Source organism: Rhipicephalus sanguineus, chromosome 3 (assembly GCF_013339695.2).
Source record: "Rhipicephalus sanguineus isolate Rsan-2018 chromosome 3, BIME_Rsan_1.4, whole genome shotgun sequence".
NCBI lineage: Eukaryota > Metazoa > Arthropoda > Arachnida > Ixodida > Ixodidae > Rhipicephalus > Rhipicephalus sanguineus.
Window position 1 is genome coordinate 222,437,008 of NC_051178.1, and position 23,300 is coordinate 222,460,307.

The 23,300-nt window shown below is 48.6% G+C and overlaps 1 protein-coding gene across 1 annotated transcript in view; it reads right to left on the reverse strand.

Annotated features, from left to right (window-relative positions):
- Nucleotides 1-1,308: 1,308 nt before the first annotated feature.
- LOC119388332 (golgin-45-like) overlaps nucleotides 1,309-23,300 on the reverse strand; it is a 185,662-nt gene continuing 163,670 nt past the window's right edge. Inside the window, 1 exon segment of the mRNA XM_037656037.2 lies at nucleotides 1,309-1,581. Within this exon segment, the coding sequence (XP_037511965.2) occupies nucleotides 1,441-1,581 (141 nt within the window). The 3' untranslated portion in view covers nucleotides 1,309-1,440.

The following is a 23,300-nucleotide window of genomic DNA, read 5'->3' on the forward strand; positions in this document are numbered from 1 at the left end:
GGAATATTCTACGGCACATGCATAAATGCCGACGCGCTTTACCGCTTGTCAGCTGATCGACGGTCGACGCTCTGTTCGCCGCTATCAGTGTATTGCCGTAGTTCGACTTTGTTTCCTGGCCACAAGTTCGGCCAAATAAACAGTGTCATCTCGGAAGTGCTGACTGCTGTCTTCGACGACGTCACGACCACGTGACAATATATATATATATATATATATATATATATATATATATATATATATATATATGTATATATATAATAGTGTTTGTCACGTCTTTGATGATGTACTGGGCTATCACTTTGATTACTGCTGGGTGAAACCACTGAAGATTTCACGGTGTAACCGTGATTGCTTCAGGAGCTTCGCCCAAGCTCTTCATCATTCACCCATGGATATGCTGTGATTTTCTTCTTTACTGGCAGCTCCATCTTACCAGCCACGACTGCAGCCGATACGGCACTTATGGCGTCTGGACTGTTTTGGACCTTCATGCGCAGTTTCCTCCCACTTCCGCTAGGTGCCGCATGAGTTGCTGGAGTCGCGAATACCAGCAGTAATCGCGATAATGATGACGTCAGTACCGTCACACGTGCGCCCACTGTCGCCCGGACCGCACCGCACATGCACTGACGCACGCGGACTGACAACAGGAATGCTTTAAACCAATCCATTATGCCTGTTTAGGACCTTACCTCCTTTTTGTTGCTGTTTTCGAGGGTATGCAACCAAGGTTGCTGCAGCGGTTTTACGCAATGAGCATTTAGAGTTGAAAGTAACACCAGTGCCGTGTGTTGAAGCGAACCCAAAATAAAACGGAGTGCGTCGACGAAACCAATATGAACCCATATTTTCTTCAATTCATCATCCCGCTCCATATCATATGTAACAAGAACCTAAAACAGCAATTACAATAATTTAATCTCAATAAATTTTGCAAGGCTACACTACAGCAAAAGATCAACTTGATAGTGATGTTCTACTCGAATGAAACCTGTGCTCAGCAGCACCAAATGGGGAGGTGTAAACGAGCACGCATACATATCAGCCCCTTCCCAACGAATTTATCAACGCACTTTCAGAGTAGCAGCTGTTTCAGAAACAGAGCTTGTGGCTCTGACTCGTCATCTTGCATGAACTGCCCCTTGAAAAACACGTTTGGCTACGGAGTCCAATGACACCGAGTCCTGTGGCAGCAGAACTGCGTGAACTGGGTCAGGGAAAGCGACTTTGAACTGGCAATCATCATTGCCAGTTCAAGCCACCAACTAGCCCTCATTACCGCTTTGACAACGTTGTTCAACAGCATAGATTAAAAACTATTTATTCATGAAAATTTGAAAGCTTAAAACATTACTCGGAGCATCATAATTGGCACATGTTCAATATTTGTACTCGGTACACCACTAAAGTCAGCATGTGGCTCAATCATTCCAGGTGTCAGATAGTCTCCAGGTGGCCTGAGCAGTGACGGCAACATGCTATAGTGCTACCATGATGGGCCACCAATTCATTACTGGAGGAGATACTGGACTCAAGGGCAGAGTGAGCGGCGCTTGACGTGAATGAGCGCTTCAGCGTCTGCAACAGAAAATCAATCGCAGCAGTTAGGCTCTGTACCGCCAGAACAAGCACAAATGTCGACAGCAAATTGTTGCTCTTTGGTGTACCTGGGGCGCTATTTTGTAAGCGTTCTGTCACAGAACGGAAGAACGAGAGGGAGCAAGCAGCCAATAGCTAGCTAAGGAATTTCAGAATGTTTTCAGCGCACGAAAAAATATGAAATTGCTATAGCTGAACATTAATATTGTCTGACATTGTTTTTCAAAACTTTAAACTGAAGAACGCGATTACTTCAACAATTTATTTGTGTTAGCATCTTGACATGGCGCTAGGTGGTGTCAGTTTCGAGAGACGGTCGATAGTGGCGCTGGCTACCACGCTGTTCCAACCAAGGCTTCTAGTATTTGTCCACTTGTGGTCACATTTGAACAGCGCCAGCACTCGAACCGTTATTCAGACGAAAGTGCCGCCGGAACTCCTCTTCAGTCATCACCTCAAGCGCATCTTCTACCTCAGGGCTTCGTTTCTGCGTGACTACAACAGCCACTCAGGTGACACGAAATGGCATGAACGAGAACGGACATGCCATTTTCGAAAACTATCGCAAAGGGAGATGGCTGAATACCAGCCAGCGCGTGAAGCCGCTATTCCTCTTCTCAGCCCACACGCATACGTTTCTATCCAATCCAAGTTGTTCGGAGACCGTTTTGTATCCATTTTTGCCGATACAACGGGGAGAGGAGGTCGACGGAACGAGGTCCCCGGCCGTTCTGTGGCTATCACGTGACCGTTCTATGGCTTTTCCAGGCTATTCTCACGTCTTGGACCGTTAAACAATGCATATTGAATTTGAATCGAGCCTCGAACAAACCCGTGCAGCTCAGAACGCTCCGCCTCCGTTCTGTGACATAACGCTTACAAAATAGCACCCCTGGGAACCAAAGACTGCAGCCATACATGTGGCATACTTAACCATACTAAGATCTGGTATCACATTAAAAGGAGTGCTACAACTGTTCTTGTGGTCTCACAAACATGTGGCATTGATCAGGCACATGGTGCACCATTTCGTCACAATCAAAATCCCTATCAGCGACCAACGTAAGAATCATCGCTACTGTGGATGTTAGTAAAGCACTCTCACTGTGGTTCTGTGCTGCAACGGGCAGCCAGGTGTATGGCTATGCTCAATAACACAATCAACGCATATCTTTCAAAGGCCCTTCAAAGAACGCAGAGAATAATCACAAGTGATAATTTTTCAATGGAACACTTAGAGAACACTATGAATAGCTTTATCACGCTTATATATAATTCAGAATTCTTTCAGACATCTTAGATAAGGAAAAAGCTTTAGTGCACAGAAAGTTGAAAAATAAAGGTATTGTATAGGACAGAACATAACTTTCTGCACACTAAAAAAAATCTTTTTGTGAAAGATGTGTTATCAATAAGTTCAAGCTGTCACGTCTTGCTCGTTCCAGACATATCGAGCCTTGGTAATCATAATATTTGGGGTTTAACGTCCCAAAACCACGATATGATTATGAGAGACGCCGTAGTGCAGGGCTCCTGAAATTCCGACCACCTGGAGTTCTTTAAAGGGGTCATGAACCACTTTTCCAAGTAATGGTGTAATGACCTCAGTATCGGAGTTTACTGCCTCCCGAATCGATTGCCGTAAAAATTTCTCGAATCCGTCAAGAATCAGCGGAGTTACGGGGGTTTGGCGCACGCTCCGAGCGCTTTCTCTCTTTTTTCGTGCCGACGAGCGCACTGTAAGCTAGACAGGGAGGGCTGGCATGGGGGAAAGAAGTTACGTCATCGCGCGTCATGAAACGCGATAGCTCTCCCGCTGTGATTCGCTCGCGCGAGTGCGGCTACCGTGTACTGAGGAGTGCGGCGCCGGCAAGTGGCGGCACCCCGCGACAAGAAGCGTATCTGATCCGAACGCCGCTCTAGATTTACGTCGGCTATCGGCCAATAAGCATGCTATGTCTCTTGCGACGTAAACTGCCAGACGCCCCGCCCACCGACGAGAGCGAGAACCGGCCTCTGTTTGAAAAGAGGGCGCCTGGGGAAACGGCAACTTCGCGCTCCGCTTGTGGCCTTTACGCGGCGCGCACGACTGTAGTATTTGGCAGAGCAGTTCATAGCCGTGTCAGCTTTCCGCAGGATGTGTTTTTTCAACAAGCCCAAGGGGTGCTTCATGACCCATTTAACGTGCACCTAAATCTAAGTACACGGGCCTCAAACATTTTCGCCTCCATCGGAAATGCAACCGCCGCGGCCGGGATTCAATCCCGCGACCTTCGGGTCAGCAGTCGAGTGCCATAACCACTAGACCACCGAGGCGGGGCCATATCGAGCCTTGATCACTTCAACTTTGCAACATTAACAAAACTTGACAGTAAAGAACATTAATACTACAAACGTATGTCTGCATCCCTCGCTACAGTGACACAAAAATCAATGTGGCATTGAAGTAAAAAATTGGGGGACGCTTAAGCTTCGCCTTTAAGAGATCAACGCGATAGCGATATCCGGCCCCATCCTCATCGTGCTCCATTTCGCTTGTCATTATGTTAAGTCGCCCGGTCTCACACACACACACACTCGACATACCTATAGTAAAGGTAAAGGTTTCCGCCCTCTTCAACAGCCCTTTTATGACAACAGTGTACCGACTACGTTAAGAGAATGCACGCACTAATGTGTATGCCCTTTGTAATGGGTGGCATGCTTTAAACCAGTAGCAATTACGCGCATGATACTTTTTCGAAGTTACGATGCACCCACTACGTGTTCGTAAGGGAATACGCGCAGTAATGTGTGTGCCATTTGTAATGGGTGGCCGGCTTTAAACCACCAACTCGTTATGCCGGACGACTTCCTTGTGCTTCACACGAGTGGGTCGTCAACACAGGATATTTTTGGCATATTTCAGAGTGAAATGAAGCCACTAATTCTTATGGTTGAGCACCCCTCCGACAAAAAAATAAGATTTTTAGACCTTGAGCTGTCGTTTAACACTGACCATGTGTGCTGGCAATATAAACCCCGCTCGAAGAAAGCAATCCTACCCTTCATGTCAGCGCACTAAAGTTGTTAGGAAGGGCATTGCCGTCTCCTGCCTAAAAGCGTCTCTGACCCGCTCGTGCCACCACCAGGTGGCTGGTAGCTTCGAGCACCAGCTTCAACGCCTCAGCCATGCTGGTTATCCCCAGGCGCTGCTGGTGTCCGTTGCCGAAAGGCTTTTGGTGAGCTTGACAAGGGGAGGGGCAGCACGTGAGAAAGAGGATCAAAGGCCTCGTGCAGGTACGGCGGTTATACCCTATGTTAATGAGGTTTCGCACAGACTGAAAAAGGTTCCTGGTAAGGTTGGTGTACGCGTTGTATTTAATGTGTAGCAAAGCCTTGGAAATGTGCAGTGGGTCGTCCTCTCGAGCACCTTCTAGTCGGTCGCCCTCTTCGGCTCCTTTCGGAGAGAACGCAGCTTGTGCAGAGAGTCGGTCCCCGCCTTAACTGTTGCTGTCGTCCATCGTCGCCGAGTGCGCGCCAATAAACGTCTTTACAATTTGGTGGAGAGTGCTGTGCCCTTTAAACAATCCGCATTCGATGCCCTTGGAGTTTCGATCATGTGCCGTGCCATCTACCATGACTCAAGACGCCGCCCAGCAAACGCTCCCCCTGCACCGACGGCATGTTTCATTTCATTTTCATTTATTGATACTGTCCGCCCTTTTAGCGGGCTATTACAGGAGTGGAATGGAATCATATTAAACAAAAATGTGCATAAGAGAACCATAAGAAAAGGAACCTTCACTGTGTCCCCCGCATCCGCGACCCTCCTGTCCTCACCGGCGCGGATGCCACCGAAGTCGAGGACTGGCTCGTGATTTACGAGCGTGTCAGTGTACTCAATAATAAATGGGACGAGGCAGGCAAACTGAGCAACCTGGTTTTCTACCTTGCGTGTGTGGCAAGCCTATGGTACAACAACCACGCATCCGATTTCGCTACGTGGTCGGCTTTCAAGACCACCATCATCGGCGTGCTTGGCCGCCCTGCTGTTTGTAAGCTGCAAGCCGAACAGCGTTTGTAAGCTGCAAGCCGAACAGCGTTTGTAAGCTGCAAGCCGAACAGCGTTTACGTGAACGAGCCCAGCAGCCCGGCGAGTCTTTCACGGGTTACATTAAAGACGTCCTCGACTTGTGAATGAAAGCCAACGCGACCATGTCTGAGTCTGACAAGATCCGGAACGTCATGAAAGGCATCGACAACGATGCCTTCACCATGCTGCTCGCCAAAAACCCTTGCACTGTGGCACAGGTCGTCACACTGTGCCAAAGCTGTGAGGAGCTGTGCCGGCAGCGGCTGATGACGCGTCGACCTCCATCACGCGACGGCAATCTCGCTGGTAAGTCGGCCATTTCGGACCACTCCGTCTTGCTCACCGAAATCAAGGCATTCGTGCATGAGGAAATTGCCCGCTAGTTCTCTCTACTGGCCTTCGCTCACCCACAGCATGTTGAACAGCCGTCGACCACACTGCTGCCTCCCCTACGCCGGGCAGGAAATCGCGAAGGTCATGCCGGAATACCACCAGCCCCCTCCGGCGCCTGCACCACTCATTTACGCGCAAGTTGTAGCCAGGCCGCCCCCAGCGATCCCTGTGGTTCCCCCACTCACGGCCGCTGGATAAAAAGCGCACGGTACGGCCTGCCGCGTCGGGCGGTTTTCTATGGGAGAGCGCGTGTTGGCCCTAGTTGCAGTTGCGGCCGCTGCGGCGCGACGGGGCGGGGAAGGGGAAACGGGTGCCGGCAGCTCCGTTGGGGCAGCAGCCGCAGCAAATTAGTTGGTGGTGGTCACAACAGCGATCTCACTCAGCTGTTCTAAGCGGTTTTTTTCTATCTGATCTATCGCAGTCATGACATATCATGCATTCAGTTGAGTCCGTTCGCGTAATCTGGTTAAATAGCCACTTAAGTTTCCGTGTACGTGCCGAGCTCCTGGCATTTTTTTCCAGGACTAACTTTTTGCTTTGTGTCTGAAAGAATATTCCGCAATGCGCGTAGCAACATTATATGGCGCTGAATGTGTGAAAAAGTGGTTGTTATATTTATGTGCGTGTAATGAATGCATCGTTTGTTATTTTAACATATTGATTTCCGTGACATTTCTTCAGCACCTTTCTGAAAATGCTTGACAAGTATTTATTTGAAACATCTGACAATACACGTTCATGTTCTTTATACACAGGAAGTGCATGTAAAAACATACGTTGAATCTTTTTCATGATGTCTTATACATGATATTGTGCCGAAAAGTAGTTCAGCTTCGGATGCTTGATACTAGCGGATTCTACAAATATAGTGAAGAACTCGTCGTAACTTTGTTGAAAAGGCTGCGGAATTATATATTCATTAGAAGTGGCTTGCAAATATTCTTGACAGTTCTTAGCAGGGCAATGTCATCAAATTGATGTATATATAAAGCCGATCACTGGAGTGGCTAATATCTCGAACAATCAAGCTACAACTGAAGTTTTCTTTAACTCAAGATACAAAACCACGATATGGTTTTGTATCTTGAGTTATGTCTTGGTCTGGAACGCCCCCCCCCCCCGCACACACTTCTTTTTGTTGTTGTTTACCGTATAGCTGTCAAAAGCGACCCACCTTAACTTGGTCCCTGTGAGTCGCTCGCAATGTGTGTTGGCTGCCACGTATATTTGTTTGAAATGAAGTGTTGTCGTCGCCCACCAGCCGCTTTTCTGCATTTTTTTGTCTCCGCATGTTTTGCTGAGGTAAGTTTGAGTCTGTGCCCCGTACCGCTAATGACCACAGACAACCCAACTGTCTGAATAAAAGGGATACACGTGCTTTTCACGGCAACCAACATCAGTACCACATGGCATTGCGGGGCAACGCACGTCACCGCAACGCGACAGCGTTCGTAAACAACCGGAACCGATGACAAAGGTGCCGCGGGCTGAAAGGTGGGAACTAAAAAAAAACGAGAGATAAGAGAAAACGGGAAGGTGGTACGTGTAACGGCTGCTGGATTTCAACAACAAGCCGCCGTTTTCAGCTAGCAGGGATGAGCCCTGAATTCATAATAAATAAAATAACTTCTCACATTTTGTCCAGATTTTATGTTCACCGTTGAATTCGTTGCACGATCATGAAAACGGCGTAACGGGAAGATGCAGAAATACTGAAAAGCGCAGGAATGCAAGCATTTGTGTTCGTGTGTTTTTCAGGCTTTTAATCACTCTTTCCGTCTGACCGTTTTCATATTAATTAATCCGTAACAGCTCGCCCAATTGTCAGTATTGAAGATGTAGTCACTGAAATTTCAAAGTGACTCGAATCTCCTTCTATGATATGGTCGCACATATGATAAGCATTATTTCATGGCAGTTGCATGCGATACCGTACCGTATCTGTACTATAAACATGTTTGGAAGAAGGAAGAAGTTTATATTATTTTGTGTCAAATAAACAGTGGCCGCTGCAGTTTCTGAGATCACGTTTTTGAAATGAAATAATTAAATCTGAAGCAACATACTCAGAGCCAAAATAAAGAATTTCGATGCATCAGGAAAGGTGCAGCGCCTCCAGGTTGGTTAGGTGTGGTCTTCTAGGATACCAGAAAAATACGCCCACGCGATTACTTCCGCAAAAAGCGATCGGTGCGCGAAGTTGCATCTTTGGCAAGGCAAGAAAATTCCCAAGCGCTGCAAGAATGTACAAGAAATATCGGTAATTAACTGATGTGTGTACGCTAGATAAATTTTAGAAGAAGATTTCGGGAGTCACATGAAGACGCACGCCCTGAAGCATAACTGCCGCAAGCGCGCCGCGCATGTGATCCCCCGGGCGTCCGCGAAACCCGTCCCCGCCCGGTGGCGCCGTGACGGTGGTCCGGGAAACTAGGCCCGTCACGCCGGTTTCGGAGCACGCGGCAGGCCGCACCCGTGCGCTTTTTATCCAGCGGCCGTGCCCCACTTATGCCAGAGCCGTCGCCAGGCCTCAGGCCTTCGAAGCGAATGTGCCGGCTGCGTACGCCGACGTCATCCATACGCCCCGACTGCAGCCCGCCATGCAGTCTTTCAGCAGCCGCCCCGTCCCTCGCGTCCTGCGACATGGATGGGACGTAGCCCGGCAAGCCGATGGCGCACTTCTGACAACCGCCCCATCTGCTTTGCGTGCGGTTACACCGGTCACGTCGCCCGCTACTGCAATCGCATGCAGCCGCCTCGAGTCGGATCAACTGTAACCAGCCAGTCCAGCCGCCCGTATTACGACCCACCGCCGCCTATGTCATGGACGTCACGCCCGGCTCTATCTACCCGCGCCGTTCCCCGTCCCCAAGACACCGCTCACTGTCACCAATGCGGCCTCGTCCGGTCGCACGAGACCAGGAGAACTAGTCGTCGCAGTCCAAGAGGCAAGGGCTGCGACGCTATCGAACTGCCAAAGCCCTCAGCAAAGCCCATCGAACGTAGTAGACGTGTTAGTAGATGGTGTGCGCACATCGGCCCTTGTAGACACTGGAGCTGCCGTATCCTTTATGGACGCTAAATTTAGCCGATTACTACGGAACGTACGTCGCCACTTTTCAGTCTCTCCCTCCGTACAGCCAGCGCCCAAAGTATTCACCCAACAGCGGTGTGCAAGCCAGTGTCATCATTCAGGAGGCTCTGTACGCCGTCGAATTCATCATAATTTCTTCATGGTCTCACGACGTTATCCTGGGATGGGATTTTCTCGTGCGCCATGACGCCGTAGTTCATTGCGCACCAGCCGAAATAGAGCTCTCACCATTCCCAGATTTGGCGCCGGCAGACAGTCCATCGGCTGTGACCAAGGTACTCGTGAAAGACGACACCACAGTTCCTGCAAACTCGTCAATGGCTGTGTCAGTCTATTGCACCGGTCTCTCCGACCCCGTTGCACTTAGGGCTGGGCAAAGATACTTTGAAACTGTATCGCGATATGATACAAAATACTCAGGCTAGAAGTATTTGAGATACAGATACAAGATACTCCAACACTGATTTTATCCGATACAATACATTCCAATTGTATCTTAAGATACTTCGATACATCCGCAGATTTGTTATTACATATCTATATACAATGTAACACCAAATGCCTATGCACGAAAATGTTGGCTTGAAAATGTATTAACTGCGACTAATTTTGTGTCATTTGAATGAATGTGTGTTAGTATCTCAAAAGTTTTCTATTTCTTGCTCAAGGTATATTAGTTCCATTCCGAAACAACTAATTGGTGTTGGTTTAGCTGCTTAACATGACAGCACTTTATACTCTTCGATGATAGAGATTTTCGCTTGTCGCTTTTGTAATTGATGGGAGTCGCCGCTCTGCTTGCTGACCAGCTAGTGGGTTGCCATGTAACCATAAGAACTTCAATAAGAAGCCTCCGCGGAAATACCACTGTGGAGTTCTACTTTGCCCGTAAACGTATTACGGTTTTCGCAATAACAGATCACCAGACAGGTGTACGTCACCAACAACATGTGCCGCCCAGAAACGATTCAGAGGTATTGTACAGTGGCACAAAACGCCACAGGACACCACCGCTATTCAGGCTAATGCCACTTATAGCTCCGATTACCTGGTGATTAGTAACAGTAAAATAATTTAGGGAAGCCTAAACAAAGAAAACAAATATAGCTAAGTAAAACAGAAAAGCGGTTGCATATCAAGGACAGCAATTAAGCATAGAAACACAATACAGGCAGCACCCCAAAGAGCTAATAATAATAGTTGCGTTTGACGTCCCAAAGCCAGGATATGATTATGAGAGACGCTGTAATGGAGGGCTCCGTAAATTTTGACCACCTGGGGTTCTAAAACTTAAATATAGGCACACGGGCCTCTAGCGTTTTCCCTCTATCCAAATGCGGCCACCGCAACCTTCGGGTCAGCAGTCAAGCACCATAATCACTAGACAACCGTGGCAGGTAACCCCTAATAGCTATACGAAATAAATTCAGTGCCTATAAAAATAGCGTAAAACGGCTCGTTGGGACGCTCATGAGAAAAACGGAGCATTTGGTATAACAGTGTTTCTCGAATACCTTTGCTAACATATTTAAAATGGCTCCTAATAATTTGTGTTATTAGTATAACGGAAACTCAATTTTGCGATTTTACTTAGTAGTAAGCAGAATTTTTGTTACTGTATACACAAGGCGCGCCCGGTTTATTATATATTTGCTCTCAGCATCGCCTTTACATAACAGTAAATTCAAGTGTACAATAAATATGTAAACAGTAGCAGAAATGACGCAGACAGTTGAAAGCAAGACTAAATCAGAGAGCTTACCTTGGCAGTACGTTAAAGGTATATTGCAGTAAGTAGACCAGAAAAAGACAATATAGAATCGTATGTAATGTATGGGATGGAAGAAAAGGACAGCTAAGAAAGAACTTATGTTAACAATCAAATTGTGATTTCAAAAGCTATTTGAATAAAAGAAAAAGACGCGAAGATAGCGGCTGTAATGTGAATGCTTGTTCTGTTAGATCCAGCATCGGTACCGGTGGTGCTATATATAGCCATTTAAATATTATTTGCATATAAGATAATCTTAGTGCTTTTAAGTCAAACTTACGTTCACGAGATCTTTTAAATCGCCGATGTGAAAGCCACTAGACGCAACGCAATCCCCCAAGCTAGCATTCTTCAGACTTCGTAACCAAGCGCCATGAAAAAGAAACTTCGATAATGACACTACAGCGGCCTCAGAATGTGTGTGAAAGACGCCGCGCGTATTGGAGTACGCGGCACAGGGCGGTTGCCAAGTGCAAAGTGTCACGGCACTGAAACAACTAAATGGAAAAAGCGATAAAATGAAAGGTCGGCTGGGCGTACGTTCGCGCCCTTGTCTATAGAGACGACGCGAGCGCCAACACGTGACTCTGCTCCACCAATGGGGACGCTCACAGCTCATCACCTATCCTCACTGGAAAACTCTGGTGGAAAGATAAAATAATGTCACGGCCTTTAGTTTTATTCTGGTGATTTAGTGGCAGCGGTATCAGCTTGAGAAGCGGCGTTCAGCCAACATTTATTGCTTCGCTCACTGGTGATGCGATCGCAGTATCTCGTATCTTACGATACAGGATACATTCTTCAATGTATCGGAAATACAGATACTCATACACGTCTTGCGAGACGTATCGCGATGCAGATACAAGATACCCAAAGAGTATCTAAGATAGCATCTAAGATACATGTATTTTCGATACTGCCCAGCGCTGGTTGCAGTCCTTTCTCCGTCTGAGCGCGTTTTTACCAGGAAAGGCTTGTTGGTGCCATTTGCGACCGTGCAAGTCACTCAGGGTGACACCGATATTTTTGTTACGAACCCATCCCCGTACATTATTACGTTGGTGCGAGGGGAATGTCTCGGCAGAGCAGAAGCCCTCGAAGACGCACAAGTTATGGACGCACCGGGTGACACGCACTGCGCCAGCTCTCGTACGCTCAGTGCTGTTTCCAGATCTGATTCGTCACCCGCTGATGTATTTTGGTTCCTCGATTGCTGACCTTACGCCGGTCGAGCGTTCCCAGCTTCTATGCCTGTTGGAAGTTACGTAACAATATCGTTCTTCGTTCAATGTCGCGCAAACTTCTCTCGGCCATACGTCTGCTGTAGAATAACAGAGAGCTGAGCTAGTTGGTAAGTATTCATTCTAAAAAGACAGGGCGTGCAAACACGGACACAAGAAAGAAGTCAGGACACCACAAACGCCGACTAACAACTGAAGAGACGCAGAACGGCTGAAAAGAAAGAAGGCACGAAAGTTTTCGTGCCTTCTTTCTTTTCAGCCGTTCTGCGTCTCTTCAGTTGTTAGTCGGCGTTTGTGGTGTCCTGACTTCTTTCTTGTGTCCGTGTTTGCACGCCCTGTCTTTTTAGAACGTCTGCTGTCACGAATCGTATCGACACTGGCACCCAACCACCGCTGCGGCAACGTCCATATCGCGTATCTCCAGCAGAGCGTCCTGTAACTAACGAGCAAGTCGAAGACATGCTTCGTCACGACGTTATTCGACCCTCAAACAGCCCGTGATGTTTTGCTTTCGTTCTCGTTGCGAAGAAGGACGGCTCTGTGCGGTTCTGTGTGGACTGCCAACGGCTCAATAAGATCACCCGGAAGGATGTTTATCTCCTACCTCGAATAGACGACACCACTGACAGCCTGGAACGAGCAGAATTCTTTTTCATAGCTTGCGCTCAGGGTACAGGCAACATGCCATGGCTGATGACGCTCCACCGAAGACAGCGTTCGCCACACCGGACGGCTTGTACGAATTCAACGTCATGCCGTTTTGGGTTGTGTAATGCGCCCCGCGACCTTTGAGCGCATGATGGATATCGTTCTGCGCAACTTGAAATGGCACACGTGCCTGTGCTGCCTCGACGACGTCGTCGTTTTCGCCCCGGACTTCTCCATGCATCTTCAACGCCTGCGGAATGTTTTGACGTGTTTGAGCGACGCCGGGATACAACTGAATCTAAAGAAATGCCGATTTGCAGCACGGCAGCTGACAACACTAGGCTACGTCGTGTCCAAGGACGGCATCCAACTACGGCATCTCACCGATCCAGCCAAGCTTCGGGCCGTGACAGAGTGCCCCAAACCTACGTTCGTCAAAGAACTGCGCAGTTTCGTGGGACTATGCTCCTACTTTCGGCGCTTCATACGAAACTTCATTACTATCATATCGCCACTGACAAAGCTCCTTGGCGGCAACGGGCGCCTCAATTCGTGGTCGTCCGTGTGCGACGACGCTTTCGCACAACTCCATCGTTTGTTGAGGTCTCCTCCCATACTACGCCACTACGACCCTGCGGCCCCTACAGAGGTACACATGGACGCCAGCGGTGCTGGCCTCGGCGCTGTCCTTGCGCAGCGCAAACCTGGGTTCCCGGAATATGTCGTGGCACATGCAAGTCGTACGCTTACTAAAGCCGAGACCCATTACACCGTCGCGAAGAAAGAATGCGTAGCAAACATCTGGGCCCTTACGAAGTTCCGACCTTATTGTATGGTCGCCCATTTGATGTCGTCACCGACCATCATGTGCTGTGCTGGTTGTCGTCACTGAAGGATCCCTCAGGCCATGTCGCCCTTTGGGTACTTAGCCTGCAAGACTACGACATCCGCGTGCTGTACCGCAACGGACGCCAGCATGCTCACGCCGATGCCCTGTCGCGCTCTCCCTTGCCTGACGACAATGCCCACAGCTCAGTGTCACTTTGCCGTTTCTTCCACCGACATTCACACTATCGCTACCGAACAGCGCAAGAATCGGTGGATTGCCTCACTGATAGACTTCCTGACTGATCCATCGGCAACACATCCACTCGTGCGTTGCGTCGTCAAGCTCACCATTTCGCCGTTCGCGACGACCTCCTCCACCGCCGCAATTGCAACAGCGACGGCCGCCAGTGGCTACTAGTAATACCCCGTAGTCTGCGTTCTGACATATGCGAGTCGTTCCACTCTGATCCGCAGTGTGCGTACTCTGGGGTATTGCAAACTTACTACCGCATTCACCAACGGTACTTTTGGCGAGGGATGCACCGTGCAGAAGTTCGTTCGCTCCTGCATCGATTGTCAGAGCCGCAGAACTTTAACGCACCTGTCGCCGGCAGGTCTGCAACCTCTACCTTGCTCTGACCGGCCGTTTGGGCGCGTTCGTATCGATTTGTATGGGCCACTTCCTCTGACATCCGCTGGTAACCGCTGGGCCATCGTCGCTGTAGACCACCTCATGTAATACGCCGAAACTGCCGACCTCCCAGCGGCAACAGCGCACGAGGTAGCCACCTTCCTGCTCCACCGATTCATGCTACGTCACGGTCCACCCCAGGAGCTGCTCAGTGATCGAGGCCGTGTCTTCTTGTCGGATGTCGTCGAAGCCATTCTCAAAGAGTGCAACGTTGTTCACCGCAACACTACTGCTTACCACCCACAGACGAATGGCCTCACCAAACGCTTTAACCATACGCTCGGCGACATGCTCTCCATGTACGTCGCCGCCGATCACACCAATTGGGACGCCATTCTGCCCTTCGTCACCTACGCCTACAATACCGGCCCTCGGAGCACTACTGGCTTTTCCCCCTTTTTCTTATTGTATGGCAGGCACCCCTCGCACAAAATCGACACAGTCCTTCCATACAAGCCGGATCGATCTGAGTGTGCGCCTATTTCTGCCACAGCCAGACTTGCTGAAGAGTGTCCTGAACTTGCCGAGACCTTCACTACACATGACCAAGAGCGGCAGAGAAGCATTAGCGGTGACAAAACCACATTCTAGCCCACGTTCCTCCCTGGAGCGCTCGTATGGCTCTCGATCCCTACCACTGTAACCGGCCTCTCTTCAAAACTACTGCCCAAATACGAAGGCCCCTACAGTGTCGTTGAACGCACATCCCCTGTAAACTACCTGATCGAACCCATCGATCCATCCTCGCACATGTGCTGTCGAGGGCGCATTGTCAACGTGGAGCGCCTCAAGGCCTACCATGACCCGCTCTTGTGACAAGTTGTTAGGTCGCCAGGCGGCTCCCTTTTCGTACCCGGGGCAATTGTAGCGAAGCCTTGGAAATGTGCAGTGGGTCGTCCTCTCGAGCACTTTCTGGTGGGTCGTCCTCTTCAGTTCCTTTCGGAGAGAACTCAGTTCGTGCAGAGTCGGTCCCCGCCTTGACTGTCGCTGTCAGCCATAGTCGCCGAGTGCCCGCCAATAAACGTCTTGTCAAGTGCACAAAACAAGCTTACAGAGCTGTGCCGAAAAGTGAACAAAGCTGGCAAGAAAGATATGTGTGAGAAAAAAAAGCACAGAAAGCACTTTGTCGAATGCAAGAAAGCTGTAGTGTACAAGATTCCATTTACGTGCCGAAGTTGCTACATCCGCCAAACCGGCCGATGTTTGAATGACCAGTTACACGAGAGCACGCGTACTCGCTTAACGGATCAGTGCCCAGTCATTTAGCCCAGCACTGCAAAGCATGTGGCTGTCAGCCAATTCTTGAGCGGTGCACCGTTTGGGAATCATACAATCAGCAAAGAACACGTGAGATTAGTGAAGCACCCTGTTGTATCGCGATCATGTAGCTATGATCGCACCCCGCCGTCCAACCAAGGCTCACGCACTGCGTTCGACGAGAGCCCTCGAACAAACGACCACATCAGTCTGACGCCGATGAACAATGAGCGCGAGGCCCTCTGTTCCTTTATTCTTGTTCATTTTTCGAATATACAATGTTGTTGACCGAATGGCCTGTTTCACAACTGTTAGAGTAAGTCAACGGACGTTCGGTGGATTACCATCAGATGACCTCATATGACATCATCACATCATCCCCTCCTTGAAGAAGGCATTCTTAATTAATTAAAGCAGAATAACAACGTTACATTATAAACAACAAGCATGTCTGAAAATATGACATTCACACAAGAAAAGTAAAGAAATATTGATTAAAAAAATATTAGAAGATACTTATCACAGTAGAACAAAACGAAAGAAAAAGAAACACAACAGACATACTAATGCACAATGCAGCAAAATTACAAAACCTCGCATCAAGAGGCCAAAAACTACATCTTGTAGTCCTTGGTCCATCTTAGAGGGTGGCGCTTGCGTATTGGACGCCCAGTTTCAGCGTTTGAATTCGCCTGTTCGCTGGTACTGTCATTTGATGGTGGCATTGCGTTACCTTCCCCCTCCTGGTTGCAGAAGTCTGCAGCGGTAGATGGCAGGTGTTCAGGCGTTGGTACATCTACCTCACTCAGAGTATTTCTGTGCGGAATATATGTGGAATTATTGGTAACATCAGGCTATTCGTCAGTGAGCAGGCAGCCGAAATAGCGAGCTAGTCCGGCATATGAATAATCTGGGTGTGGAAGACATTCATCATTCTCTGAACGTGGCGGTATTCGCACTAATTTCGAAACATCCCAAGTCTTATCATCACTAAGTAGAAATGAGTTTTGACCTCTCCTTTGCATGACTTGAAAGGGGCCTAAGTACTTGCTTGTACCTGTTCGGTGTGACCAAACAAATGAAATCCCCAACTTGTACTAAGCGGTATTCGGTGCCTCTGCATTTATCGACATAGGCTTTCATCTGTTGCTGCTTACTCTCTATTCTGTTGCGAATTTGCGATCTCGGGAATGAACTGTCCGCTGGTTGCGCTCCATTACGGGACTGTTTGGTAGTTAGGTTCTGCGGCAGATGTGGTGTTCGGAACTTTGAGTCCGTGTTACTCAAATCTAATTTTATTTGAGGCTGTCTGCCATGCAGAAGTACTGCGGGCGAAACTCCCGTTGTCGCATGCGGTGAAAATCGATACAAGGCTAGATACTCGAGAACGGTCTGTTTCACTGGTTTGCCTTCCAGCTGTGCGACCTGCATTGCTTCCTTCAGTACTCTATTAAACCGTTAGATTAAGCCATTAGATTACGGATAACAATTTGATGATTTGCAGTGCTGAATGCCTCTTTCTTTAAAAAATCCTGGAACAGTTCGGAAATGAATTAAGGACCATTGTCGGTAACGGTTTGACTTGGGAATCCCTCTCTGCTGAAGAGAGATTTGAGAAAATCCATGACGTCATGCGATGTCGTGGAGGAAGTAAAACATACTTCCGGCCAGCGAGAGTAATAATCCATGACAGTTATTGCATAAGTTGGGCTAGGTGATATGTTTAAGGTCCGACTATATCCATGGCTAACTTTTGCCAGGGCTGATCTGGCCAAGGGACAGGCTGCTGACTGACATATGAGACAATTTTTGACACATTCCTCTACTGGCCTATCTAAATTAGGCCACCAGTGTCTCTCTCTTAGAAGTTCCTTTGTGCGGACTATGCCAGGATGCAATTCATGCGCCAACTGCAAAAAAGTGGAGCGAAGCACTTCGGGAATTACTATGCGATCTGCGCGCATTAGAAGACCATCTACCAGGGACAATTCATCTTGAAAGTGAAAAAAAAAATGGAATCAGCTCAGCCGATAGGGCCTTCTTATGTAACCAGCCTTTACTGAGTTGTTGAATTACTTTAGTCAACGTCGGGTCATTGGCTGTAGCAGCCTGTACGGTAGCTTTGTCAACTGCCGAAGTTACGAGTGACACTATTTCTTCTTCTTCCTCAGTACTGGCGTTATGGTCGTTGATGGGCAGTCTAGACAAGCGTCTGCAACATTATTTTGCGTGCCTCTGCAATACTCAATTAGAAAGTTGTAATACAGTAACCGAGCTGTCCATCGAGAAATGCATAATGGTCGACGACCAGAATCTCCAGCTGATAGCAAAGCCACTAATGCTTGGTGATCGGTTCTGAGTGTAAACAGTCTACCCCACAGATACACGTGCCATTTTTCGCAAGCGAATAAACACGCAAGAGCTTCACGTTCCCCTTCTGAATATTTCCTTTCAGCCGGTGAGAGGGCGCGCGATGCAAAGGCCACTGTGTGAAGATGTGATCCCTCCTTCTGCTGTAAGACTGCTCCTAACCCGACGTCCGACGCGTCCGTAGTGACTATGACAGGCAGCTCAGAGTTGAACCTCTGCACAACAGGTTTGCATGCCAACTGCTCTTTCAACTGGTCAAAACTCTTGTGAGCTTCAGCTGTCCATTCGAATGACTGACCTTGTCGGAGAATTTTGCGCAACGGTTCCACTAAATCTGCATAACGATGTAGGAACTTGGCATAGTAGCCGGTCAATCCTAGGAATGTCTGAAGGGACTTGATGTCATGTGGTGCAGGTGCACTAACTATCGCTTTAATTTTCGATTCCATGGGAGAGAGACCTTCAGTCGAAATATGTCCCAAAAATGTTATACCCCTGTCACACGGGCACCCGTGAACTCCGTTTAACTCCCTCGTCTTTTCCTCGAGGGAGATGGGGTTCATGTCACACGGTCACCATTTCGCTGAGGAAGTTAAATGGAGCTTTTGGTGGAGGGAGTTCGGTTATGCCCATTTCGGCTTGATGGAGTACTCTCGTTCCCAGCCAGCTACTGCTACGCTGAAAACCGCACTAGCAAAATCGTCCTAATGAGCTCAATTATAATTTTAAAAACTATGCTCTTGTTTGCGCAGCATTTCACGCCCCATAGTGTAAGTTTCAGTTGTATTTTTTCGGACATCAGCGCTTGTACTTTCCACACCAACGCCTCGCCAAGCCGCCGCTGCGAAGCGTCACGCCATATTTGTTTCTGCACGTGTGAGGCGCACGCACAAGCACTGTGACAGCAATGGTGATTCCGAGCACTTCATCAACACACAAAAACACGTTTTTGTTGCTTTAAAGGCGACTGCGCAGGCAAAAAATTTGACGTTTCGAAGAGCGCAGCAGCGCTGTTTCTGCCCCATGCGGCAACCGTCGAAAGCTTGCACCGAGCCGTGTAGCACAGCCACAACTCCATTCTCGTAATGCTCCATCAGGGATTTAAATGCCGAACGGAGTGAAATGGAGTTTGGTGGTGGCCGTGTGACAGAGGTATTCGTTCTCTCACTGCGAAAACGCATTTATGATTCAATTTCATCCCTCTGTTGTAAATGCGTGATAGCACTTCTTTCAAGTTGCGGTGATGCTCCGACTTGGTCCTTCCCCAAACCAAAATGTCATTTAAATAACAGACTACGTTAGCCTAACTCTTCAAAACATTTCACATAAGCTTTTGAAACGTAGCTGGGGCGGAAGCTAGTCCAAAGCATACTCTTTTAAATCTAAATAGTCCTTCATGAGAAATGAATGTTGTCAACTCAGGACTGGCTTCTGTAAGTCCTACTTGATGGTATGCCGAGGCCAAGTCCAGCTTTGAGAACCATGTGGCTCTGGCGAGCATTCGCAAAAGCTCCTCGGTAGCGGAAGAGGGTAACCGTCAACTACGATGGCTTTGTTGGGTTCCCGCAAGTCCACACACAGGCGCAGCAAGCCATCCTTCTTTTTCACTACCACCAGTGGAGACACCCACTCCGACGCGTCGACGCATTCGATTATGTCTTCGTGCTCCAAGTGTGGTAGTTCGTCAGAGACCTGCTGTCTGAGTGCCGGAGGAAGGCGTCTCAGTTTGGCACTCACGAGAGTTACATCCGGTCGGCGTTTGATCTGATGCACGTAGTCTTTGACAAAGCCAAGGCCCTCTGAAAACAGTGCTTCAAATCCTGGAGGCGTGTTTTCCGGGAGCTCCAAGTGATTTGCAGTAGTGTGAAGGCAAGTCAGGGTTGAGACTACAATATTAATTTGTAGCTTCTGGATGGCATCAAGGCCGAGCAGCGAAGAACCTTTCCGCGTGACGTAAAATGTCACTGTTGCTTGAGTACCGCTGTATTCGACTTCCGCTTTGAAGGTGCCGAGACAAGGAATCAACTTGCCAGAATAGTCCCGAAGACCCAGCATTGAAGGAGACAAGGTGCAAAATCTTGCAAAATATTTCTGAAATCGGCATTATTTACGAGGGATACGGCAGAGCCAGTATCCACAAGAAGAGGAAGCGTATTTCCCTTAAATGTTATGCGGACGACGATTTCCTTGTTGTATCGTGGCAATTCTACGCCAAGAACATGTGGAGAATTCGGGACGACATGTTCTTCTACAGTGGAGACAGCGGCTTGCGATGCTCCAACTTCTGCGGACTGTTGTTGACGGCAAACAACCGAAAAGTGTCCAATTTCCCCACATTTGTGGCACTGTTGACTGCGGGATGGGCAGTTTCTTGCATTTGCTTTATGCTTCATGGAACCGTGACGGTAGCAAAAGGATCGACGACCGTTATCTTGGTTGCTTCTAGCACATTCTTCTGCTGCACGGACGCCATGGCGTAAGCCCGCTGCTGCTTAGTTGCGTCGAACGCTATCTGGCTCATAAACGGGTGCGCGAAATCCAGAAGCTGCTTGAAGGACATACTGCTCATCTAGCGTCCAATTTTGCACTGCAGATTCGTATGCGTTGGACTGGTGCTCCATCATAAGCTGCGTTAGCTTGCTGTATTGCTTCCAAAGCTTTGCCGATTTCTTCAGCCTTGGCCAGCGTAAGTGTTCGGCCGGCGTTCAAGAAATGCTCGCGCAACGCTGGGCTGGAGACTCCTTCAACGACTTGATCACGTATGCATTCGTTGAATGTCGAACCACATTCACAAGTCAACGCCAGTTGTTTGAGTTCAGCGACATACTGGGTGAAAGGCTCGCCGGGTAGTTGCAGCCTCCTGCAGAACTGATGCCTCTCAACGATGAAATTTGCTTGCTTCACTTCGTCACTGTTAAAGTACTGACGCTGTCCCTCCGCTCCGAGTGATGTCAGGAGAAGAGCCACTTTTCGCTCTGCTAACCAGTCGCTGCCTCCGACCAACACAAGGTACGCGTTGAAAAGCTTTAGCCATCGCTTCCACGGCACTGGAGGGGTACCAGGTGCAGATAAGAACGGTGCTGCGAAGTGAAACGATGTGCTGCGTAGATGAACTTAGACGAAAGACAGATGAACATGAAACGGACAAGGACCTTGCGCACTAACAACTTTCATCCAATCGCTTTCGCTCGTCAAATATATACACAGATTATGAAAGGTGACGTGTGCAATGACACAAGAAGGAGCAAAGAATCAACAAGAAAGTGTGACGCAAGAGCTCCAGTGAGCACGTGCCTTCAAGACATCAAGCAATTCATTGACGTGTGCCAAACCAGTGGTTTAAGAACTTAACTGTGTCAGAATCTAGCGCTACCGATGGTGCGCTTACACAATCGCGGCCTGTTATCTCATTCATTAGGAACGCCTCAACCACTCCTCTCTTTTTTCTGTTATTTCCCACATGTGCTAGCTTCTTTGTATTCTTAAAACATGGTGTGCACTTACAGTTAGAACAGTGTGCTGCTAAATTGCCAGAAATCGTCAGCTTACCTACCAAATTTTCATGCTGCCGCAGCCTTTTGTTAAGGCATTGGCCGGTTTGGCCGACGTATATGTCTTGCCACATGTGAGAGGTATTTCATAAACTACACCATTTGAGCACTCTACATATTTATACTTGTGCTTTACCTCGCACTTTTTCCGCGACACCTGCTCATCATTTGCTTTCTTACATAGTCCGCGCAGTTTGTACGGAGCTGAAAATTTACTTTCACCCCGTTCCTTTCCCCTGTTTTTTGAGCCCATGTGATACCCTATGTATGTATGGAATGACAGCCATCTTTTTGTATTCTTTGCTGTTTTCTTTGTCCGGTTTTGCTTTGCCACAAATATCCGAAAGCACTTTTTCGCAGACCGAGACGATTAGTGTCTTTGGGTATCCACATTTCAGCAGTTTCTTGACCTGCATAGCAAGTGCGCTATCTTTCTTGCGGTCACAAGATTTTTTGATTGCCTGCCCTACACACGAAGCTACAATCCCTCTCTTGACCACCTTTGAGTGCCCGGATTCGTAGGGCAAAAGTCCCTTCTCTGACCTGGTTTTGTATTCCCAGCACGTGCAGTGTCTCGAAAATAGTAAGCACAAATCTAAGAACTGTAGCTTATCATTATCCGGCAGTTCAATTGTGAATTCCAAACCTTTGTGCACTTCGTGAAACAGGTTCAACACTTCTTCGACATTTATAGCATTAAATTGGTCAAAAAAAAAAAAAACTTCTCGCCACTCCGGGCCAATTACATCCTCGTAGTACCTTCAGTATTACGTCCAGAGGTTCTGGAAGCTTTGCACGACGACCCGGCAACCGGAAACCTCGGTGTTTCCCGCACGCTCGCAAGAATACAAGAAAAGTACTACTGGCCTCACCTCGCTGCCGACGTTATCCACTACGTAACAACTTGCCGAGACTGTCAGCGACGGAAGACACCGCCGACAAGGCCAGCCGGACTTCTTCAGCTGACCTAGCCACCTCGCCGGCCGTTCCAGCAAATCGGGATGGACTTACTGGGCCGGGCCGATCCCGACGTCGAATTCCACAAACAATTAGATCGTTGTAGCTACCGACTACCTCACCCGCTGCACTGAGACAAGGGCCCTGCCCAAAGGCAGTGCCGCCGAGGTAGCCAAGTTCTTTGTTGAGAACATCGTCCTGCGTCATGGCGCCCCAGAGGTCCTCATTACTGACAGAGGTACGGCCTTTACTTCTGACCTTTCTCAGGCGATCTTGAAATACAGCGAAACAAGCCACCGCCAGACCACAGCATACCAACCACAGACCAATGGCCTCACCAAGCGTCTAGATAAGGCCATCGCCAACATGCTGGCCATGTACGTCGACGTCGAACACAAGACGTGGGATGCCATCCTTCCATACGTGACCTTCGCATACAACACGGCCGTGCAAGAAACGACGCAGATGACGCCATACAAGTTGGTATACGGAAGGAACCCGGCAACGACACTCCACGCCATGCTACCCAACGTCGCCGACGAAGAAAACCTCGACACTGACTGTCTACCTTCGGCGCGCTGAGGAAGCCCGACAACTCGCCCGCCTACACATCAGGAATCAGCAGACGTCCGACAGCCGCCATTACAATCTTCGACGACGCTTTGTGGAATACCAGCCCGGTGACTGTGTTTGGGTCTCAACGCCGATACACCGACGTAGACTTAGTGAAAAACTTCTTCGGCAATACTTCGGGCCACACAAGCTTCTTCGTCATCTCGGCACTCTAGACTACGAGGTCATCCTGGACGGCATCACCAACTC